This window comes from Lontra canadensis, unplaced genomic scaffold, assembly GCF_010015895.1.
Source record: "Lontra canadensis isolate GAN:19392208 unplaced genomic scaffold, GSC_riverotter_1.0 scaffold30, whole genome shotgun sequence".
Lineage (NCBI taxonomy): Eukaryota > Metazoa > Chordata > Mammalia > Carnivora > Mustelidae > Lontra > Lontra canadensis.
This window is the reverse complement of record NW_022631024.1, coordinates 16,529,072-16,551,807: the sequence shown is the minus strand read 5'-3', so window position 1 is coordinate 16,551,807 and position 22,736 is coordinate 16,529,072. Positions and strand designations below refer to the sequence as shown.

At 56.1% G+C, this 22,736-nt stretch overlaps 1 protein-coding gene across 13 annotated transcripts in view; it reads left to right on the top strand.

Moving 5' to 3' along the window:
• Window positions 1-22,736, top strand: part of RAPGEF1 (Rap guanine nucleotide exchange factor 1) — a 132,300-nt gene that overhangs the window by 97,626 nt on the left and 11,938 nt on the right. For 4 of the 13 annotated variants that reach the window (XM_032866122.1, XM_032866117.1, XM_032866121.1 and 1 more), the window contains 6 exons: window positions 238-437; window positions 2,547-2,705; window positions 16,408-16,680; window positions 17,478-17,570; window positions 19,326-19,411; window positions 22,329-22,440. In XM_032866122.1, the coding sequence (XP_032722013.1) occupies window positions 238-437; window positions 2,547-2,705; window positions 16,408-16,680; window positions 17,478-17,570; window positions 19,326-19,411; window positions 22,329-22,440 (923 nt within the window). The remainder of the gene's footprint in view (window positions 1-237; window positions 438-2,546; window positions 2,706-16,407; window positions 16,681-17,477; window positions 17,571-19,325; window positions 19,412-22,328; window positions 22,441-22,736) is intronic. The other 9 variants (XM_032866128.1, XM_032866126.1, XM_032866125.1 and 6 more) reach the window with 5 other exon arrangements.

Genomic DNA, 22,736 nt, shown 5'->3' with positions numbered 1-22,736 from the left:
ACAGATGCGTCCCTGTCGGCCAGAGCCACAGCCTGCGTGGGTCTCACCCTTGCTGTGTGGCCGTGGGTTTTGGTTGGGCAGCATGGTGGTGCCGGGCAGTGGGGGCGGGGTGCTCTTTGGGCCTGGCCATGGCTTGGCCACGCAGGGAGGGGCCCTCTTGGGGTGGGGGGGTTCGGCCGTGTGCCCCGCAGCCGCCTCCAGTAACGCCGGGCCGCCCCACCCCCGTGTACCCCGCAGTGCTGGCCTACATGCAGCTGCTGGAGGACTACTCGGAGCCGCAGCCGTCCATGTTCTACCAGACGCCGCAAAACGAGCACATCTACCAGCAGAAGAACAAGCTCCTCATGGAGGTGTACGGCTTCAACGACTCGTTCAGCACTGAGGCCCCGCAGGAGCTGGCGCCGCCGCCCGCGCTGCCCCCCAAGCAGCGGCAGCTGGTAAGCCGCCCTCCGCCGCGGGACCGCGCGGCTTCCCACGCGGGCGCTCGGCTTCCTCCGCCAGGCTCCCCCGACGCCCCACCCTGGGGTGGCGGCGCCTTTCTCTCCCGGAGCAGCCCCGCGCAGCTGGGCCTGGCTGGTGCTCAGAACGTCTGCTTTCTCTGCTGACAGTCTCTTGTATTTTCCCTCTCTTCTCTGGCTCCGATATAGACCTCCCAGAAAGGAGGGACTCGATCAGGGCACAGGGCCTGGTCTGTGTAGGCCCATCTGTGGACTTGATTTACATAATGGCCCAACTACGCCGAGTGACTGACACCCCACCCTGACCAGGGATGGCCCCGTGGAAACAAGCTCTATTGAAGCACGATGGCCTTACACAGAGCCGTCTGTGTTCCCTGCGTGGCACCCTAGCTCCTCTGAAAAGCCCCCTGTGCGAGGAGCCCCTGTAGGTAACGAAGCCCAAGTCAGCACAGAGGGCGGGCTGTCCGGCCCGGGAGCGAGCCGGCAGGCGGGCGGGCAGATCACGGGTGCCTGCCGCGTCCCTCCGGATCCCTGTCCCTACGGCTCTCAGTTTACCAACCAGGGGGACCGTGGTCAGATGGTAGAGTCCGAGCAACTCACCGGGAAGAGTGCAAAGGGATTCTTGGCCCATTCAGAGCTGCGCGTGCCGTTACGCTCATCGGCTGGGCCAGCCTGGTAGTGTTCCCACCGCAGCGGGGCCTGGCCATCTTCAGTCCTTCGTGAGAGGACACAGAGGTGCTGGCCTACCTTTTCTGACCCTGGGTCACTCCTCGAGCCCTGCCCCACCCCAGGGGCCCCTGAGCTTTCCCGCATTTGGTGAGCTCGGGCTGACCAGGCAGAGCCCGGGACTAGCTGTGTCTCACAACTGGCACTCGGGGCCTCAGGTCTTCACCCACCCCATGAACACCGGAATATGCCCCAGTGTGAATCTGCGTGGCTGTGAGAATGTTTCAGAAAACCACCTTTACCACGGAAGCTAGAAACGCCTGCCCCAGGGACCCCTGACCTAAAATGTGTGGTTCAACTGTCGAATTGGACTGAAACATCTCCGCTCCCCTGCCAGAGTCCACAGGTGCCCGTCGGTCATCCTTGGACGTCTTCTCCGCACCATGGAGCCCCCGGGCTTCACACAGACACCTAGGGAGCTCTCGGAGTCAGAGCCTGAGTGGGGGAGCCCGCCGAGCCCTCCCCGGGCTGCAGGGCGGTAGCGAGGGGCCCAGGAGCGGGGCCAACGCCCTTCTGAGCGCCCTCTGTGTCCGCACTGTGGCTTGTTTGGCTTCATGTGGTGCCCCCCACGGCCTCTGTCACCCCCCGCCCCGTTAAGTCCGCTGAGGCTGAGGGAGCCAGAGGGACTTCACTGGAGCCCACCCGCCACGGGAAGTAGAAGATGGGGACCGAGCCCAGCTCTGGCTGCAGCCCGGCGCAGCTCGTGATGTGGCCTGTGCCTGCTGTGTGGCTGCCCTCTTGCAGATACAGATGCAGGAAGGCTTGTGCTCCATTTCACCAGCAAAAATAGTAGTTCTCGTTGTGCCCGCTGGCCTGGTACAGTGCGGCAGGCCTGGCTTTGAGCGCTTTACACACGGACAGGCCTAGACAGTTGTCCCCATTTTACAGATGCAGAGCCTGAGGCACACAGAGCTTTAAATAATGCCGGAGGCCAAACAGGTCCCAAAATGATGAGACCCAGGTTCAAAGCCAGGCAACCTGGCTCCAGCAGCACCCTCTGTGGAAGCAGGAATAACTCCAGGGTCTGCTCCCCAGGGGAGGACCATGAGGCCCCAAGTCAGTGCCGGAGCTGGATCCCGAGCCCCCTTGGCCTCCTTCCACATTGCCACCACTTCCAGTGAACACAACTTGTAGGAAGGTTAGCTTTTTAAATCCCTCACGAGGAGGTGAAGGAGGGCACCCTCTCGTCCAGGTAGACTTGGGCAGGCATCTTGGATTCCTCTGCTGAGCCAAGAAGCCATCCCTCTCCAGAACGTCTAAGCGGAATTAGGCGGCAGCCTATGAGCCTTCGTGTGTACCTGCCTGACCGTTCTCTGCTTTTCTCCCTCCTTCCCTGTCTCCTCTCTCGTCCCTTCTGTCCAGCAGGCCTCCTATGCTGCTTCTTCCTTCTCCTCTGTCTCCTACTGTGTCCAGCAAACTAAAGTGGCCTTCACCCCCGAGGACAGCAGTGCCACTCAGGGCATCAGTGTGTCCGTCTCTAACTCCTTTCTCAGCCGGCACGGCACCTTGCCTGTGCCCTCGGTGAGTTGCTCCCTGCTGCTCTTTGCTTGGAAACGTGAGTGTGAGCTTTCATTTGTCGCCTGTGCCTCCTGACTTGTGTACTGCTGCCCAGCCCTGACTCTGTCCTCTTGCAGACCCTGCATTAGACGGGAAGGGGCATGCGCAGTTGGTCCTCTGTGGCCCGAGGGACTGTGTGAAGTGGTGGGGTGGGCAGGGTGGGGGTGGGGACCGGGAAATGTTAGTGGGTTGCTCTCAGCATCACCATTCAGGTGTTAGCTGGCAGAAATACTTTGGCCTTTTTACCCTGGTCTCCCGTTGGGCTGTGGGTCAGCCCTGTAAGTGTTCTGTATTTCAAGAGAAGTCCTCCTGCCATTGGAAGCAAGGCCAGGGAGAGCAGGCCTTACCAGGGCAGGACAGAGTTTGAGTCTGAGTCTACGGGCCTTGCCGGTTAACCTCTGCTATGTAGTAAAGCACTCCAAAACTCAGTGGCTTACAATGGCAGTAACTGTTTGTCAGTGCTTAGGACACAGGCTGGTAGGGTGATGGACGTCTGATTCTGGCTGTCCTCACCGACATCTCTGGGACCTCCGCTGGGACTGCGAGCCGCTGTGGCTGTGCTCCTCCGGACCCGCCAGCCTCCGTGAGGCCAGCCCAGGCTTGCTGCGGCCCCAGGAACGGATGGGAGCATGCAGGGGTCTTTGGGCCTAGGCTCAGAACCGGCCCACTATCTGTCACTTCCTGGCATTCTCTCGCTTGAATCACAAGGCTGATCTGGGATTCCAGGAGTAGGGAACTGGGCTCTGCCACTAGCCGGGAGCTACTGCCCAGTCACCTTGCCGAGGGACATGGCTACGGGAGGGGAACGGGTGCTGCTGTTTCTGTAAACAGTTTCCTTCCGAAACATAGCAGGCACTAACCCTTAGGCAAGTACTGGTCTCTTACCTTCTGCGTCTGTCCAGACACCCGAATGGCCACAGTTCTTCCTTCAGTTTGTTGAGATGAGACTGAGCAGCCCGAGAAGAGCTTGGCTGAGGCCGTGTTTGGGTTCTGCTTGAGATCGGCTTTGCCGTCGGGTAGTTTGTTTATGCCTCCTGCCTCCGTTTCGTGCCTTTGAGATCACACGTGTCTCTTATTGGGTGATTGTGGGGATTGAGTAAAACCACACAGGAGAGTTTTATTATTACAGCTCTTGCTTTGAGTTCTGGGTTCTAGGCTCGGCTCCGTCCTCATTCCGCACATGACAGCTGGGACATGGGGCTTCACCTGCCTGGACTTCCTTTTCAGAACTCTGCAGCCTGGTGACTCACAGAGACCTAGCCAGGCTCGGGCTCCAGTGTGGTCTTGTCTGGTTTCTGTCTTGGGGAACCATCCATCCGTGGCCCACGTTAAGACAGTCCTGCCTGCAGTGAGGAATGCACTGTTCCGTTGGGTGCTAGGGCTTAACTTTTTAGAGCCCTGAGCAACTGTGCACTTGCCGTAGAAAGGCTAAACGCCCGCTCCTCCATGCTCCTGGCCCTACCCTGGCACACAGACACCCTCTGTTTCCTCAGCAGGCATTTCTGGCAAGCTCCTTTCACAAATCCTGCAAAACTTGGCCTTTACACAATCCAGCTCTTGACTGTTTTTTCCCACTCTACGAACAGAAAGTAAGTGTGAGTTATCCTAAGAAAGCATCTACAATGTCCCTTTTGAACAGTTTGGGGTTGGAGGGCTGTCAGTGACCAGAACTGTTTGCCACAGAGTTGATGAAAGTTTGAGGGCATTTCAGTGACGTTGGGGCATGAGTGTGTCATGGTTTTCATCCCTTGGGACGCAGGGGAGAGTCAAGGCACCTTGCACTGGGAAGACTGCATCCTCTGTCCCAACGCCACAGTGCAGCCGAGGGGAGTGAGCTACTGAAGGGCTTTCTTTCCTTCTTCTTTTTTTTTTTTTTTAAGATTTTATTTATTTATTTGAGATAGAGAGAGGATGAGAAAGAGAGAGAGTATGAGAGGAAAGAGGTGAGAGGGAGACGCAGACTCCTTGCCAAGCAGGGAGCCCGATGTGGGACTTGATCCCGGGACTCCAAGATCGTGACCTGTGTCAAAGGCAGTTGCTTAACCGACTGAGCCACCCAGGCGGAAGGGGCTTTCTTTCTTAAAAGGAAAGTCCCCCAGCCCCCAGAGCTATTAGTAATGGCCTGAATGTTTGGGACATTTGACATCTGATGTGCTGACACCCCAGAGAAGGGGTTTGGTGCCATGCCAGCATAGTCTTCGTGTGTTCTCTGCTTGCATTCTGAGATGAGCCCCGGATGGAGGGCTTTGGGTTGTTCTCAGAGGGGCCCTGTATTCCTGAATCTCATCGTTCTGTCATTCCGGGGCCTGTGTCATCCTTCCAATTGGGAATATAGCTGTTGTCAGATGTGACGACGCCTCACCCTCTTAGCGACCTGTTACTTCTGCTGGGGAAGATTCTAACCATTGACTACCTCCTGGGAACCCTGGGGCTCAGTCAGTCAAGTGTCCAACTCTTGATTTCAGCTTAGGTCATGATCTCAGGGTCGTGGGATCGGGACTGGCTTCGGGCTCTGTGCTGAGTGTGGTACCTGCTTAAGATATTCTCTCTCTCTCTGTCTGCCCCTCCACCCACTCATGCATGCGGTCACACTCTCTCTTAAAAAAAAAAAAAAGAAAACAAAACCAAACCTCTTGAATTAGAGCAGGAAAGCTGCATTGACCAAGCTTAATTGAAGTAGGGGCTGAAAAAGCGTCTTGTTCCATCATCCTGGTGTTCCAGGATGAGTTACACAGCAAGCACAGGGATTCCCCCCGTGCAGGTCTTGCAGCAGGAAGGATCCTGAGGCAGCGTGTGAGTAAGGCCAGGAGAGTCACAGGCTGTCCGTGGGAGCACCCTGGGCTGCAGAGCCAGGACAAGGTCAGGCAGAGCTCTGCAGGGGAGGTGGCTGTGGCCTGAAGGACAGTTAGGATTTCAGGTAGGTAAGGGGTGAAGGTCCGGGAGAACAAGTCCAAGATGTTCCACACAAAAAGACCTACCTGGAGGATGGGAGCCAGAAAGCCTAATGTGTGTTCTGGAAGGGGGCCTCCGGGGTGAGTGCTCAGGGATCAAGGTTATGGGGGAGCTGGCTGAAGGGTGGTGCCCATCGTCAGCCCATCCATGTGTCCTCAGGGTCAGCGCACCTTAACTGAAACAGACCGCTTCCCCAGCTGCTTCCTCCTGTGCACGGCCCTTGAGGGTCAGGCCGGGGGTGCCCCCTGCCCAGCATCTTCCACTGCGTCTGCTCTGCTCTGCTGTCTCATCCCACGGAAATGTTCGCTTGCAGTCCGTGGACTATCTGTCCTGCCGGGCTCGTGCTGCATCCTAGGAAAGTGGAGCATCTGTGCAGATGGGCGTCCACACCCGACATGCGGTCTCTGCGCCATTACGCCCTGTTTAGTAGAGAAAAGTGTTTGGGGAAACTAGGACTGAGTGAGAGCAGGAAAGATGTGGAGAGCCATGGGCAGCCTCCGAGAGGCCCAGGGAGGCCAGGCCCCCGTTCCTGGTCTGATCCCATTGGGCCTTGGCCCCGTGCCCGCCCCTGGGGGCGCTGGGAGGTGCTTCGGTGATGGGACTTCCTGCAGACGCCTCTCTGACACATCCCAAGGGTCCTTCCGTTCTGTCCCCAGACTCTCTTGGTCAGTGCTACCCCCGGAGCTGCCCCCTGCATTTTCCCCGCAGCCCCACCATGTTGGCTGCCTGCCTTCTGCCTCCACCCTAGGTCGGGTCACTCGGGTGTCAGCCCTTTCCCTCCGCACTGAATTCCCACGTGCTGTCTCCTTTCCTTGGCCCTTCTCTGGCTCGCGTTGGCTCTGCTTCTGAATCCTGGTCTTGTGAATCTAAAAAAAATCTTAAAAGTTGGATGGGATCTACGTTCACTTTACTTGACCAAGGTAGTGAGAACTCTCCTGGGGGCCTGAGTGGCTCAGTCAGTGAAGCATCTGGGGCTTCAGCTCAGGTCCTGATCCCAGGGCCCTGGGATCCACCCCGGTTCAGGCTTTCTGCTCAGTGGGGAGTGTGCTTCTCCCGCTCTCCCCTTCTGCCCCTCTCCACCTCTGTCTCTCTCTCAAATAAAAGATTTTTTTTAAAGTTAAAAAGAGGGGCGCCTGGGGTGGCTCAGTGGGTTAAGCCGCTGCCTTTGGCTCGGGTCATGATCTCAGGGTCCTGGGATCGAGTTCCGCGTCGGGCTCTCTGCTCAGCAGGGAGCCTGCTTCTCCCCACCCCTCTCTCTCCGTCTGCCTCTCTGCCTACTTGTGATCTCTCTCTGTCAAATAAATAAATAAAATCTTTAAAAAAAAAAAAAAGTTAAAAAGAGACTAAGAAAATCTCTCAGTAACCATTAAGGTTGCCAGTGCTGTTCAGGTATTGAAGTGTAGCTGTCAGAGAAATCACCTTCCTCTGTCCCCAGACTGTCTTCTGGTGCGTCTTTCTTTGGCTGACGGCCAGGTGCAGGTTTGTACTGTCACCGAGAGGTCTGTTGGGGTGCTAGGACTCTGTGGAAATACCCTTGACCATCGTGGTCTCCAGAATGATTCTGAATAAGCAAAGCCACCAGAAGACCCAGGTTTTGTGAAGCTTGAACAGGATCCACAGCGACAGTCATTTGTTTAAAAACAAAAAAAGCTCTTCAGGGTCAGAAAGTCCAAGTGTGTATCATTTTGAGGAGTTCAGTTACAAAGGGCAGTGGGGGTGGGGCTCTCTAGAGCTGCCGGTGTTCTGTTCTGAGCAGATGGTGACTCTCTAGGTGTGGAACCCGGGTTTTCGGACGGCAGCACGCATGCGGTCACCGGAGCGCCCGTTCACAGGCGGTGTCTCTGCCGTGCCGTCCCCTGCAGTGCTGCAGCGAGGGCCCACTCCCTCAGACCCGGGGTAGCTCCTGAAGGCCCGCTGCTGCATCTGTCCCTCGCAGTGACTAGCAGCTGCCGTAGAGACTGCCATGGGCGGAAACACTGGTGTAACAGCCACACCGGGAGGGAAAGAGTGAAGGAGAGACCGTGGGACAGGGCAAGGGGAAGAGAACCGCCCGGAAAGAAGCAGACAGAGTCCGCAGGCTCGGCTTGCTTGGCACAACACCCTGTGTGTCTTCTGGAAGAAAGAAGCCCCCGCCTTCCTCGCCTCTGTTCCTTGCTTCCTCCTGAGGTCGCCTTATCTTTATGGCTCCCTGCCCTGCTTGGAGCTCACTCTCTCGGAGAAAAGAGAGCAAGGGAGTGTCCGTGGACAGCACTTGCCCAGGGAGGGGGACTATTTCTCCAAGCTCCAGCTCTCCCCGGGGAGGGACTTTGTTCCATCGGCCTTCTGGACGGTCGGCCCGGGGAGAGAGCGAGCCACACTGCATGCGAGCCTTGGGAGCCAGGGGAGTTCCGGGTCCTGGGAGTTGTAGAGACTTGTGCTCTGCCCCATTTGGGGGGGCCTTACCACTGAGTGTAGTGTGCAGCCACAGGTGCAGGCATCTCACTAGACTCTGGGCTCCCCGCAGTAGGAAATTAGATCCCACACCCCTAACCCGTGAGAGGAACGGTCAAACCCTTCTCCCATCCTGCTGCTGATTTGTTTCTTCTCCTTCTCCTTCTTCTTCTTCTTCCTTTTATTTTTTAAGATTTTATTTATTTATTTTTTGAAAGAGAGCAAGAGATGGGGGAGGGCCAGAGGGAGAAGCAGACTCCCTGCTGAGCAGGGAGCCCAATGCGGGGACTCGATCCTGGGATTCCAGGATCGTGACCTGAGCTGAAGGCAGGTGCTTAACCAACTGAGCCATCCAGTACCCCTTCTTCTTTTATTTTTAAGATTTATTTATTTAGAGAGCACAAGTGCAGTTGGGGGGAGAGGGAGAGAGAAACTCTCAAGCAGACCCCGTCAGTGGAGAGCCCTGTGTGGGGCTCGATCCCACAACCCTTAGACCATGACCTGAGCCAGCTAGGCGCCCTGCATCCTTGTTATTTCTGTGAATGTTTCCACCATCCACTGAGTTGCCCAAGCAAGGCAGTGAGGTATTGTCGTCCCTCCCCCTCCCCCGCCCTCTGCCACGCGCCACACACACACAGCAGGTTTACACGTGACCCGCTCGCCCATGCACCAAGCCCTGCCGCACTTCTGAGTACATGCCCTCAGCCGGTCCTCTTCTCCAGCCTTGTCACCGCTCCCCTATCCCCGCCCCCGGCGTGGCCTCTGTGGCCTCCTTGCTGGCCTTCCTGCTGCCACGTGCCCTTCTCAGCACCAGTCAGACTCCGGTGTCCCCTCAGCACTGCAGAGCCTTCTGTGGCCTCGCCAGCTCCTTCTGCCCACCTCCATGCCCAGGTCTCCCTACCCCCCTTTCTCCTGGCCCCAACTCCTCAGCACCCCCACACAGACTTGCTTCTGTCTTCCGTTCCAGCCCTCCTGATGTCCCCCGTCCTCTTCCCCACCATGTTTTTCCTTACTAGCTGTGTGGACCTGAGCATGCTGTCCCCAAATCAAGTGGGGTGTCCCCTCCACTTCCTCTTCTTGATGGGAGCCTGGAATTGTCCTGACGTAAAGCATGTAACAGTGTAAGACACACAACTGACGTTTAATAAGAACGGAGGCATTTTAATACATAATCACACTGGGAAAGTGTTTCTTTTGTAATGTTCACGTTCTTTTTTTTCTCAAAGTCGTAAATCCCCTTGAGAGTAAGGACTGGGCTTACGATGTGCTCGCGGCCTCAGTACGCAGCTCAGGGCCGAGCCAGCAAGTGGCAAGCCCTTTGTGATGCCAAACTGACTAGAAGGATCTTAATTCACCCAAAAGGGACCAAGGAGGCACCTAGCTCTCTTCAGCCACCTGTCACCACGTCCAGCGTCCCCACTTCCCCACATTTCATTGCGACAGCATGCTGCTGACTCATCCACTTCTAGGCGTCAGACACACTTGTCCCAGACTGGGGCCAAGAACCCAGCTTCTTTCTTGTTTTCCCTCTCTGCTAACCCGTAAGGCCGTGGCTGCTGGCTGGCTGGCCCGAGACCAGAGCTCAGGGACCCTCGGCCTTGGAGACTCGCAAAGCAAATTCAGCCATTTCTGCCCCTCATTTTGAAGACTTCTTTCTGCTTTTTTGTTGGTGCTTGTGGTGTCTTGGAGGGTCATTGCTCTTGAACCAGCTTTAGACCCAGGAAATAACTGTAGCCCCTTGTGCAGACGTGCTCTGACTCCATCTGTGACAGTCCAGCTGGTCTGGACTTGTGAAGGTCCTGTGGTGACATGAACCCTAAGGATGCTGTGCTCACACCCGGACTCTCGCCTGGACCTTCACGGTTCAGACCGCTTGTCACTGCTCGGGGACGGCGTGCTTATCCCCTCTAGCGGTGGGGAAACTGGAGGAGAGGAGCCGAACCGTGTCGTCTTCTCGGAGTCTCAGAGCTAAGATGAAGAAGCCAGATCGCCACTGTGAGGAACGGTGTTCGTTTGATATTTAGGAACTGCGTGATTGCTGGTCAATAGTGGAGACCTGACAAGGCGACTTGAAAAGCCCATGTATCGGCTGGACGTCAGGAAGAGGGTTTTCGTCCTTTGTGTTGTGACACTTCACAGAGTGCCGCTACAGCTCTAAATAGAGTTCTGAGAAGGAGTGTAAATCAGAGTCCCCGGCATGCCGGTTGAATCCAAGCAGAGCAGAAATAGTTCAGTCAGATTTCTAGAACGGAATTCAAATCATTTTTTAGTCCGTACTAAACGTTTCTGTAAAGAGTCGATGATCTCAAGGTCAGTATTTAGTGATCGTACAGAGCGTCCTAAAATGTGTTGGAGGTTTTTGCAAGAATATTACTAGCCATGAAATCATTAGCCCAGAGTCTGAAGGAGGATCTTGTGATTCAGCTTGCAAAAATATGTCACGTGAGAAGAAATGCAATACGTTTCTTTTTTTTTTTTTTTTAAGATTTTATTTATTTATTTGACAGAAACACAGGGAACACAAGCAAGGGAACTAGGAGAGGGAGAAGCAGACCTCCCGCTGAGTGGGGAGCCCGATGCGGGGCTCCATCCCAGGACCCTGGGATCATGACCTGAGCCAAAGGCAGATGGTGTCCAAAGCCACCCAGGTGTCCCTGAAATACATTTCTACTTTCACCCATCCTACTACCTAAAACTCTCCCAAGAAACATTTTGGGTTTGGTTTTTTTTTTTTTTTTTTACATCCTTTATTATAAAATACTAATTAGAATGTTCAAATGGTTTTTAAAAATAGATTCCACCGGGGCGCCTGGGTGGCTCAGTGGTTAAAGCCTCTGCCTTTGGCTCAGGTCATGATCCCAGAAGTCCTGGGATCGAGCCCCGCATCGGGCTCTCTGCTCAGTGCAGAGCCTGCTTCTCTCTCTCTCTCTCTCTGCCTGCTTCTCTGCCTACTTGTGTTCTCTGTCTGTCAAATAAATAAATAAAATCTTAAAAAAAAAAAAAATAGATTCCACCAAGAAGTTTATTCAAAAAGAAGCTATTTTTTGGATCCAGGGTGATGCTGGTGTTGCCTTTCTTTGATGGGATGAATACTGTCCCATCACCCTTCCCAATAGGTTCAACAAAAGTGGCTCTCCTTGCCGGAAGCAGAGAGCGGCCTCTGGGGCAGGTGCTGGTGGCATCAGCCTCAGAATCTGCTGCTTGGCTTTGGAAACTTACCCTTGACATTATGTAAAACATAGTTGTTATAAATTAACACAAAGGCATCAAAGAAGGAAGTTGCTTCTGGGCATAAAGGGCATCCCACCACCCGCCTCCCGGTCAAGAAAGGTTTCAGTAAAGAGGCAGTTGCCTGGGACCCGGAAGGAGAGAGGAGACACATAGAACAGACTTCTAGTGTGCCACCCAGTGACGAGGGATGTTATCAAGGGTCCTTCCTGGTGACTTTCCTTCTCGTAAGAGCCACACCAGGCGTGCTTCTCTGCAGGAGATCCATCCCCCAGAGATGGCCCAGGGGGCTGTGCAGCGGCTAAAAGCTTGACTTCGTTCCAAGAGAAATCACTTAGCGTCGTGTTGACACTCTCAGTCTCTGGTTTAAGGGAAGCGTGAGCCCAGGACCAGTGCTGAGCTGTGGTTCCCGGTGATTCTCTGTGCGGGAAGAAAGCCCAAACCACACTGCAGCAGCAGCCGCCCTGGGGTGTGTTTCCTCACAAATGATGGAGCCAGACATAAGCCTGCAAACCAGCCGTCCAATAGCCTGTCTGTGTTGGTAAGCAGCATTCAGAAACACTGAAGTCATAAGCCTTGCTTGAGCCAAGAGAAGGCAGTAATGGCCAATCTCTGGCAACTTCTGTGCTTCCCAGACACTTTACGACAGTGAGTCCATTCACTCGAATGATTGCGTCGCCCATGATCGGGAGGGTTGAAAGCCTCAAAGCTCGGAGCTCCAGGCGCGGCCACTGCAGGGCCGGCAGGGTTGCTGGCCCGTGGCTCTGGCCCACAACTGCTGGCACGCTCTCTGCCCCCCTCCCGACGGTCATAGGAATTAAACGGAATGCCTGTTGCAGTGAGGGATCAGAATTTTGCGTTTCAAGGTCTCCACTCCTGCTTTCTTGCCAGCACGGGGCTCGTCCCTAGTCATTTTTCAGGCCAAACCAGAGAGGAGGTACAGTGTCCTTGCAAACCGCCATCTGCCCAGCTCCAGGTGGCTCTGCGTTTCTCATGTGCACATGATCACAGGTCGGCATGCATGGTCCTCAGCCATCATTCTTCCATCCAGAAGGCTCACGGTGGTTCGTTCACGTGTCTGTTTGCAAAAGAGCAGATTGCTTGTTCCTGCATCTTGTCGGGAGGGCAGGTGTTATCTCTGCATCCCTGGCTTGCAGACCAAACCGGAGCTCCCAGCCAGGTCATAGGAGTCCCACAGAGCTGTAGGGTTACATGGCTGGGGCCTGTCCCGTGCCCAGAGTGTTCCGTGACTGGGACATCCCTTGCCCCTCTCCTAGGATCCAAGCTGTGTGTTGGGAGGTGTGGCCCGCTCTGTCACCCTGCTTCTCCATCTTTGTGATAAGGATCCCAACAGCCCTTTGTGTCAGTGACGTGAGATGATTCGTGCCAACCCTTAGTCCCTCATCTGACCAGCAGGCATCGTCCTCCCCAGATGGTCCTTGCTGGCGCTTGAGCTAATGGTGTGATTGAGGCTGACGTTGGGGGCCAGGCAGCCCCTCCTAACTGCTTTCCTGGGAACTTGCTCTGGCACTCCCAGATCTTCTGCAGAAATCTGCAGTCTCCAGCCAGGCAGCCTTCCCCCCGCCACCCCTGTGGTGTCCTCAGCGTGGTCTCACTCTGGCTATAAATAAAGATTCCCGCCACAGAGAGCAGCAGCTCTGTCAGAAGCACAGTCGGGCACCAGCCAGGTCCTAGAATAAACTCCAGGTGGTGAGGCAGGGGTGTTTCTGCTCAGCGGCCCCCTGCCTTTCTCCCTGCCCTTCCCCCCCCCCCCCCCCCCGCCTTTCTCCCTGCCGTTATGAGGAAGTGTGGTCTTGGAGGCCGGGAAGTACTTCACGGTGGTGCGACGATGAGCCCCAACATGGCCCTCCCCTCCCGAGCTGCAGGAGGGGCACTGAGGGTGCTTGGTGGTGCTCAGAGAGCAGTGCCTTGTCTCTCCCCACTCCGTTGAAGGTATTTTTCAAGCTTGGCTCTCGGCCCAGCAGGACTGCATAGCTGAAATACCGGAGGCTAGAGCTGCAGGGGGTCGGGGGGAAGGGCAGCTGGCCAGGAGGCTTTGTCCTGGAGATGGGAGCCTCCTGGCCTCCTCTGAGGTGGCCCCCTGCTCCTCTGGGGCACACATCCTTGGGGCAGCCGTCCTGGGACGTCCATAGCCTCCCCGCACCCCTGCCCCCACCAGTGTCCCACTGTGGTGGGGACAGCTTGTCTGCTGCCCTTCCACCCTCAGAGCCAAGCCACCGCTGTGAGGCGGGCACTGTTCTGGACACTTGTTACAATCTCAGTCAGTGCGTCCGTGTCCCTTCGTTTGGTAGATACGTGGTAGACCCCGTGACCAGCCCAGCCCTGTTGCCTGGAGGGTTCCCAGACTGGTGCTTCGGAAGGCGAGGGGGGAGAGCGGACACCGTCACGTGCTGGCTCCGTGCTCAGGACCACAGCGCCGTGCTCAGACAGTGCGCACAGACCCTCCGGGCAGTGCTGGTGTTTCCGTGCTCGTTCTAAAGGCGGAGGAACTGGGGTGCCCGGCTGGCTCAGTCTGAGGAGCATGCGACTTGATCTCAGGGTCATGAGGTCGAGGCCCACGTTGAGTGTAGAGATGACTTAAATAAATAAAGACAAAGAAACCAAGCTCAGGAATGTCCGTTATGTACCCAAGGTCCCACAGGTAGAAAGAGAAGGCCCAGAACCCAGTCTGGGTGACTTGAGGATGTGCCTGCCGCAGTGACCCTGGCCGTTGCCTGGATGAGGCACACTCGGCGCATGTGTGTCTGCCACCCTGAGCTCGTCCGGTCAGACCTGATGCACCATGTGATCGCGCAGGCCCAGCTTCTGTAGGCACATCGGCTGCCAGGTCGCCATAGGGCCTGCTCGAGTGCTGAGTGAGCTCGTGTGGGCCAGGGGCCGTCTGTGAGGACAGTGTCGGAACTCCTGTAAGGACTCGCATCTGCCTTAGTCTGTTCATGCTGTCTGACACAGTCGCACAGATGGGGTGGTTACACGCAGCATGGGCCTGGAGGCTGCAGGTCCAAGGTCAGGCCTCCAGCACGGCTGGTGCCCCCTTTCGGTCCCAGTCTTCTCCTTGTATTCTCACGTGGTGGGTGACATCATCAGCTTCTGAGCCTGGTGGCCCCTGGTCTCCCCACCTCCTAATACCACCATCTCTGGGAGTTAGGATTTCAGCATATGAATTTGGGAGGCACAAACCCTAAGCAACATTGGTCTTAAAGTAGTTGGATTTGTGCACAAGTCAGCAGAGCACGGCAGCACCTACCCTTGAGGACGCGCAGACGAGATCTGAGAGCTGGGCTCCCGAGGGAGACGGAGCCACTGCCTGAAGCGGCAGTGTGGGCGTCCCTCGGGGTGGCCTCCTGGGACCGGGCCCCTCTGTCTGCTGGCCAGTGAGAGAGCCTCACTGTGGGGAATGTTGACCAGGGATTCACTGGAGAGTCCCAGAACCCAAATCCTATACCTCACTGCCATCCCCAGCAAGGCCTACGTTGGGTTAGCCTGGGTGGCCACTGGGAGAGGCCGGTGAAACGTGGCACCTGGCTGGTGCGGGCACAGTGGGAGCTACGTCTGAGAGCTACGGAGCCGGGTGCAGCTCGTTCAGAAAGAAGGATGGGCACAGAGCTTCTTACGAGGAAGCTAAACACCTTCAGTGTGTCGCTCAGAATGTGGACAGCTCTCCCCACTGATGTGTTTGGCCATGTACAGGGTTAGTCTTGATTTGGGGAGTCAGGTGGAGGAGAAGAATGTGCGAGAGGGAGTAGGCACCGGGGCAGGTGTCCTGGGTCTGATGGAAACCAGCAGAGCCAGAGGGAGCTTTGATCAGCCCAACCGGGAAGGGGCCGGGGCCGGCAGCAGGTGGGATGGAGGGGAGAGTGTGCCTGTCACTTGAGTTGTGGCCACTCTCAGTCTGGGGCAAAGTGTAACTTCACAAAAACACTTTAGGATGTGAGTGGCCTTAACCTCCTGTTCAAAATTTGATTTCCTCTTTCTCCTTTTCCTTGTCCTGGGTTCCAAAAACTAGCGGCAAAATGGAGAGAACATCTGAGTGAGCAACGTGAACGCTGAGCTCAGCTCTTGCCAGATTCTGACGTTTACAGGGGGCAGGTGGGCCTGGCCAGGACTTCGGATGCAGACCCTTCCACATGTCCCTCTCCCATTACCCTGTGACAGCATCAGGTTGTCAGGCCCTTTGTGGGAAGTGGTGATATCGTCAGGTTCTGAGCCAGGTGGTCCCTGGTCCCAGAGCTCCTCTCTCCCTCCTTCCACAGCAGAGTCCAGGCCCGGACAGTGCTCGTTGACTCTACGAAGCTGCAGGCGTCCACTGTCACCACCACCGCCCCCCAGCCCGGCTTCAGACTCGGTCTTGATGAGAATTTGAGAGAGTGTGGCCTTGCAGCTCTAGGCTGGTATCCGAAGCACTGCAAGACCCTGTCATTTGTTTAAAAAAGAAAAAAGATTGTATAGGAAAGGACATGAACTCAGAAATTTTTAGCGTTTTGATAATACGGTCCTTCCAACCATTTTTAAGGCCTAATCTTTCCCTCCCCAAAAGCATCTCAGGTGGATTATGGTATTTGAAAGGCTGCAGTGTTTGACTTTCAAGGGATAAAACCAAGGAGATTCATGCAAAAGGTTCAAAATGACCAAATATGACCCAGGTGTATGAGTCCACATACTGAATTTAGCCAGGAGATTCCTGAAGACATTGCAGGGTTTGGGTTTGGCAGGTTGGGTTCTCTGACAGCAGAGTGGGATTACTGGTCCAGCATGGGGTCTGGCTTTTCTGTGGGGGTGCCCGCGTCCCACTGTTAAGACATGGAAGATGGCGCTGGTCGGTCCTCGGGCCCTTCTCAAGGGAGGATGTGCCTGAGTTGGGCAACCTCGGCCGGAGGAATGGGGGGGTTGGTTTGGCCTGATCGGTGGTCCTTGTTAGAATTACTGTCAACAGCCCGCGCAGCTCAGCTGAGTTAATCTAATGACTTTTTCTTTTGTCTGTTTTCTTCCTCCCATTTTCCTGTTTTTGTGTCTGTCTTCCGCTTTGATTCCGTAGTATAAATCTGTGTTTAGGTCCTACTCCCAGGATTTCGTGCCTCACAACCAAGCTTCTGTTCAACCTTTCCTTCCGTCTACCTCCTCTTCCTCTCCACATTTCCCACCCGTCCACCAGTCTCAGAGCTCTGACTTAGCGGGGCCAACCGTAGCCAGTCTGCCTCCCAGCACCGTGGACGGGCCTCTCTCATCTTCTCAGGAGAGCAACTTTCATGGGAACACTGTCTGCCTTCCTTCCGAAACCTCTTTCACTGACTCGCCCCAGACGCCTTCGGTGAGAACTCCGTGCACACCCCCCTCCACGTGGGGCTGCCCATTTTAAGAGACTGGTGCGGCTGTTCCCGAGGCCGTCGCCGCCTGTCCCCGCAGCCAGGCCCGTTGCCGGTGCACACCCCGGTGGCAGCGGGGCACGATCCAGGTCCCCGGAAGGTCACAAGGTGCCATAGTAGCCTGTTTCCAGCAGCGGGAACCTTCCATACAGAGTTCCCGTCAGGTGGGGAATCTGATTTTCCAAAAACGATTGGTGACCGTTTGGAGACCGTCCTCATAAGGCTGAGACAGAGAGTGCTCCGTTTTCCGTGGGGTCGTGTGTTAGGGAAAGCTGCCGACGCGCTGGGAAGACAGCTGCAGACGGGCTCGGACAGCGGTAGGGGCCAGTTGCATGCGCGGTTGTGTGTGTGCTGGCGGAGGGCCTGCTGCCAGGCCGTGTCACTCATGGGGCCGGCAGGTGTCGACTGGGCGGTGCGGCCTCTGGCCCCCGCTGCGCCGGGAAGCCTGCAGGCCCCGTGGCCGCAGCGCCTCCTGGGGGCAGTTTGAATGGCCCTCGACCTCTTTGGAGAAGGTCCCGCAGGAAACTTGCGTCCCCCTTAACGCAGAGGCAAGAGGTGGCCAAAGCGCAGCCTTCTCGGGCCTGGGAAAAGCTTCCCGGGAGCGGCGAGGGCAGCTGCCGCCATCCGCTCCTCCTCCCCAGTGTCCTGCTCAGGGCCGGCCCGGCAGGCCGCTCTCTCTGAGCCGTGCGGGGTGGCTGCGGGCCTGTCACATGTGCGTTTCCTCTCATCCTGTCTCCCCCAGAGTGAAAACACCAGTGAGGAGGCTGGTGAGGGTGAATACGTCAATCTGTATTCCTCTGGCCAGAGCCGCGAGGAGCTGGCTCGCTCTCGAGGCGTAAGTAACGTCAGGGCGGCCTCGTGCATGCGGCCGGGCCGGGCCCTGCTTCTGCCTGGCCGGGAGCCCGCATGGCTCCGTGGGGAGAGGACGAGGCTCCCAGAGCAGGTCCTCCCCCCGCTTGCAGTACGTGTGGTGCGCTTCAGGCCTGGCCGGGGAGTCTTCTGGACATCCGCGGAGGCAGCGTGGCGTAGGCCTGGCCACACATCGGTTGCTCTCCAGGTTTCTTTCTAGTCCGCCCTGCTAGCGTTGAAGTCCATCTTCTGTCCCCAACCCAGAGGGCGGGAGCCTTCCCTCCCACACCGCCACGGTCCCAGCCTTGGCCCCCTCACACTTCCCCTAGCACGCCCCTTCTCCCCGCGGGAACTTCCTCAGAAGCTGGGCAGGCCTGGCCGGGAGCCCCCGCTGTGTCAACACACCTGCCGCCTGAGAGCATAGAGAAACACCTGGTGTGGCCCCGCTTGGTCGACTTCTGTCCCAGCTCCATACGGCCGTTCTGCTGAGCGGTCAACTTCCCACGTTTTGCTGCAGCAAAACGTGAGCAAGTTCAAAAGCTTCCAAAATAATGAGTCCCTTGAGAGGAGGCGCCATGAGGACTCAAGTCCTCCCTGGTGACCAGCTCACAGGGCCCAGCCTGTTAAAAGTCTAGTCACTCCTGGTAACACGAAGCCCACCAGGGGCACCCCCACAGGATCCTAGATGTCCACACAAGGCAAGCCCCACTGGAGACGTTTGCAAGTCCTAGAGCTCTGTGGATTTTCACTGCAGTGGGATTCTGTCCACCGGAGACAGGAACCCAATCCCTGGAAGCTGCTTCTCCTCTGGTGTTTCCTCCTCCCCTGTCTCTTCTGGTGACCTGCGCCCCTGCGTCACCCAGGTCCGCCTCCACACAAGGAAGCTGTTCGCTAGCTGGCCTTCGTGGCTCTCCCTCCACCCGGGACCACGTTCAGTGCTGACTTCACCTCCGAGCACTCTCTCTGAGGATGATCTGTGTGTTCATGCCACCCTGCTCTCTCTTGTGGCCTCGGTGGCAGTCCAGGGGTGCCAGATCGCCGTGTTGTCACCAAGTGGGTTGGGCCCAGATTCCCAGGGCCAGGCCGCTGGAGGAGAGGGGGTTGCAGTCATGCACTCGAGCAGCTAGACCCCTTGGAACCCTAACTGGGAGGCACTTGACCATGGCAGTCCTGAGGACTGGTTTAACTAGGAAGTCAGCCGAGGCTTGCTGCACACTGGCAGGGCACCGTGGTTAGGGACACAGGTTTTGGGGGCAGAGGACCCTCGGCTTGAATGCAGGCTGCAACCTTCTAGCCGTGTGGTCTTGGGCAGGGCCTTTAACCTCTCCCAGCATGTGGCGGGGGTGGGAGGGGGCACTGTGATGCCAGCGAATGGACAGGGTCTTGGTCAGGGCCAGGTGAGAAGAGGTACTTGAAGCCCTTAGTGCAGTGCCTGGCTGAGCTTGGCTGAGTGGTGGCGACCCTGGCAGTCCTTTCTTCGAGGAGGTGCTTGGGATGGCTTCCTCTAGGTTGGCAGCTGACAGAGGTCCTAGGTAGGGGTACCTGTTATGTCCACAGAGGTGCGATGCTAGGCCGAAGAGGGCCTCCCCCTTCTGTGTCATTGGCCGCACTCACAGTTCCCTGCTCACATCTCGGATTGCTCTGTAGGAACTTGCACTTGAGGCCGCTTGCAGGCGGAATGCTGGGAAGCAGATCCGCCAGCGTGGGGCACCTGTCATAAACCCAGCACTTCTCTTTTCAGGAATCACCAGCTATGAAAGACGGCCATCCCATAGATCCCTCGTCGGCCAGCAGCGCAGCGGGGAAGGAGAGCAGAGACGGCGACAGGTAGGGAGTGGCCGTATAGTGGAGGTTCCCTGAGAGCCGCAGGCTGGGCTGGGGAGGGCAGCCCCCTGCCCACCAGCACGCCAGGCCTGTGGGAGCTGGCGGTGTACATCCTTCCCTTTCCTTCTGACTCACAAAATTCTGCATGTTCAGGGTAGAAAACATGACAAGTACAGAAACGTGCGAGTCAGCCAGAAAAATCACTAATAATCGCACCCTTTAAGGCGTCCGATCTGGCATGCAGTCCGCCCTCCTGATTACGTGCTCACATACCACCGACTCTGCAGATGACCCAGGATAGTCTCTTAAATCCCAGGCCAACCTTCCTTGGCCTCTTCCAAGTTCAGGTGCACTAAAGGGGTGTCAGAGACCCCCATCCCCACCCAAAAAACGTGAGTTACTAGGTGTGTATATTGTGTTAAACCATTTGAAAGTAAGTTACAGACTTGACAGTCAGCTTCTAACTACTTCAGTGTGTCTCCTAAAATATTTTAATTTTTTTGAAAGACTTACTTATTTGAGAGAGAGGGCAAGTGAGCACGTGGGGGTAAGGGAGGGTGGGCAAGAGGGAGAGAGTTAGAATCTCAAGCAGACTCACTGCCCGGCACAGAGCCCGCCTGACACAGAGCTTGATCTTATGACCCGGAGATCCTAACCTGAGCCGAAATCAAGAGCTGGATGCTTAGGGGCGCCTGGGGGCCTCAATCAGTTACGGGTCTGCCTTCAGCTCAGGTCATGATCTCAAGGTCCTGGGATCCAGCCCCACATCAGGCTCCCTGCTCAGTGGGGAGTCTGCTTCTCCCTCTCTCTGTGCCCCTCCCCTGCTCATGTTCACTCTCACACTCTCTCAAATAAATAAATAAATATCTTAAAAAACAAAAAAAGAGTTGGACGCTTAACTGGCTGAGCCACCCAGGTGCTCCTCCTCCTAAAATATTTTAAAAGTCTACCAGATTATACCATTATCACACCTAAGAAAATTAATAATAAACTCCCTCGTATCATCTGACATGTAAACCATCTTCCATTTGCCCAACTCTCCCTAAAATTAACTTGTATAGCTTATTTTTAGGGGACAGGATCATTCGGGAGTCAGTACACTTAGTCGCACGTCTCCTTAATCTTTTGTAACATTTTTCAGTATTAGCACAAGTCACAGCCGACCAGGTTCAGAAATATGTAGTAAATTTCTCCACGTGTAGGACCCACAGACTCGCTCCGCCATCGGCGACTTCACGAGGACGTCGCCTTCTTCGTGAACCGTTACACAATTCAAGCTTTTCCTCCCTCTCCAGGCCCAGGTTCAGCTGCCTCTGGGTTCTGGGCACAGAGCGAGGCAGGACCCACTTGTCGGGCCTCAGCATAAATGGTTGAGAAGGTGGTAAAAATAAAACAGCGAGAGACAGGAGGAAACACAGACCCCGTTCCTTCTACAGGGGCTTCTGAGGAGGGCTGCCTGCCCAGCCTGCTCGTGGCCCCTCCAAGGAGCTACCCGTGTGGAATCCGCCTGGTCCGCCTGCCCTGGCTGAGATCTCCCCATGGATTAAGCAGGGGCTGATGGGTTTCTAGTTAACACCCAGTAGCAAACGGCGTCTGTGCCAAGCCGCAGAAGCCCACGGGTCCTGCCTCCAGCTGCACTGAACCCGAGACCACCATTTTCCAGAATTGCCGATGGCCCTTGAAGAAAAAAAGCAGAAGGAGGGGCACGTTCACTGCTTAGAAGCAGTTACAGAATGTCCTCTTCCCACAAAGGCCAGACCGCGGGCCTGACACTGAAGGCACACGTAGCAGGTGGTTCTTCCCAGGACTGTGTGATTTTGCTCTGGGCCATCCTTGTCTTACTGAAGGCACAAATTTTTATGTCTCACATACTTAGGGTTAAAAATGTGGCCCGTGACCTAGGCCAGCCTGGGCCTCATAGGCTCCATGGTAGAAATCATCAGAATAAAATGGGAATATGAGAGAAGATGCTGGGGCAAGCAGGGCGCCTACAGACCCAGTGTCTGTCTGCTCCCGGAATGCCCCCTCGCCACCCCACACTTCCCTTCCGCTGGTGGTTCTCTCCTTCTCCCCCACTCACCAGCACATTCCTGCTCTGCTCAGTGCTGCAGGGCTCGGCTCGGCTGTCCTGCCACGGGGGCCTGTTGTCATTCACACTGGCCTGGGTCTTCCTGCTCAGGCTGGTGCCACTGCTGCTTGTTTTAATGTCAGTCTCTCCTGCTACACCCAGCATCCCAAGGACAAGGGCCAGTCTGCCTGGTTCATGCTTCTGTCCCTCAGGAATGTGGCCTTCGGAAAAGACTTGAGGAAGGACGCTAATAGCCATGCGAACTCTCTTCCAACCTGAGCCCTTTTGCTCTTCCTGTCCTTGGATACCCACTGTGCATAGGGTGGCCTTCACAGTGACTGATCCCATCACTTATGTAAATAGCTCAGGGAAACCTTGAACTTTTTTTTTTGCTTTTCATTTTTTTTTTCTTTTTTTTTTTTTTTTCAAGTAGGCTCCACGTTGAGCATGGAGCCCCACACAGGACTTGAACTCGTGACCCTGAGATCAAGAACTGAGCTGAGATCAAGAGTCAGATGCTTAACCAATGAGCCGTGCAGGCTCTCCAGGATCCTTCTTAATCCCTTCTATTGACAGAGCATCCACAGAGAGCAGGAAATGTCCCAAGGTCACACAGGTCATCAGTAGCGATGCTGGCAGTCCAGTCCGCGCCCTGGCTTCTGGCCCCCACTCAGGCCCCCGTGCTGGATGTGGGGAGTGGCGTGGCCTGCACACGAGAGCTGCAGTTCCAGAAGAACCTGTCAGTAGTAGTCGTAAATCGGAGTCTTGCAGAGAGCTGCACGGCCTCAGCCCCCTGGTGTCCTGGACCCCGGGGCCTGCTGGACCCTTACAACACAAACCACTTCTCTCTAGGGCCTCCAGGTCACCGGATGGTTCAGAGTTGGCGCGGTCAGAGGAGGAAGTGGACGAGCTGTCCCTCATCGACCACAGTGAGATTATGGCCAGGCTGACACTCAAGCAAGAGGTGAGTACAGGCCGTGTGTGGCCCGGTCTGTATAGGGGTGAGGGGGCTCTGAGGACAGTGTAACCTTGAGGTGTCTCAAACAGAAGGACCCAAGCAAGGCAGTGACAGGTGAGGTTGGCACCCCCCCACCCCCACTTCGTGAGCTCTGCGCTCGGCGTTTATCCTGGGCACGTGGATGGCCTCCTGGAGAGAGTGCGCTGTCCCCTTCTCTGACACTTCCCATCAGTCATCTTGGCAAATCAAGTACGATCTCTAAGCCCCAGAGCACAGGACTTTGGGGGGACACTGTAACAGTG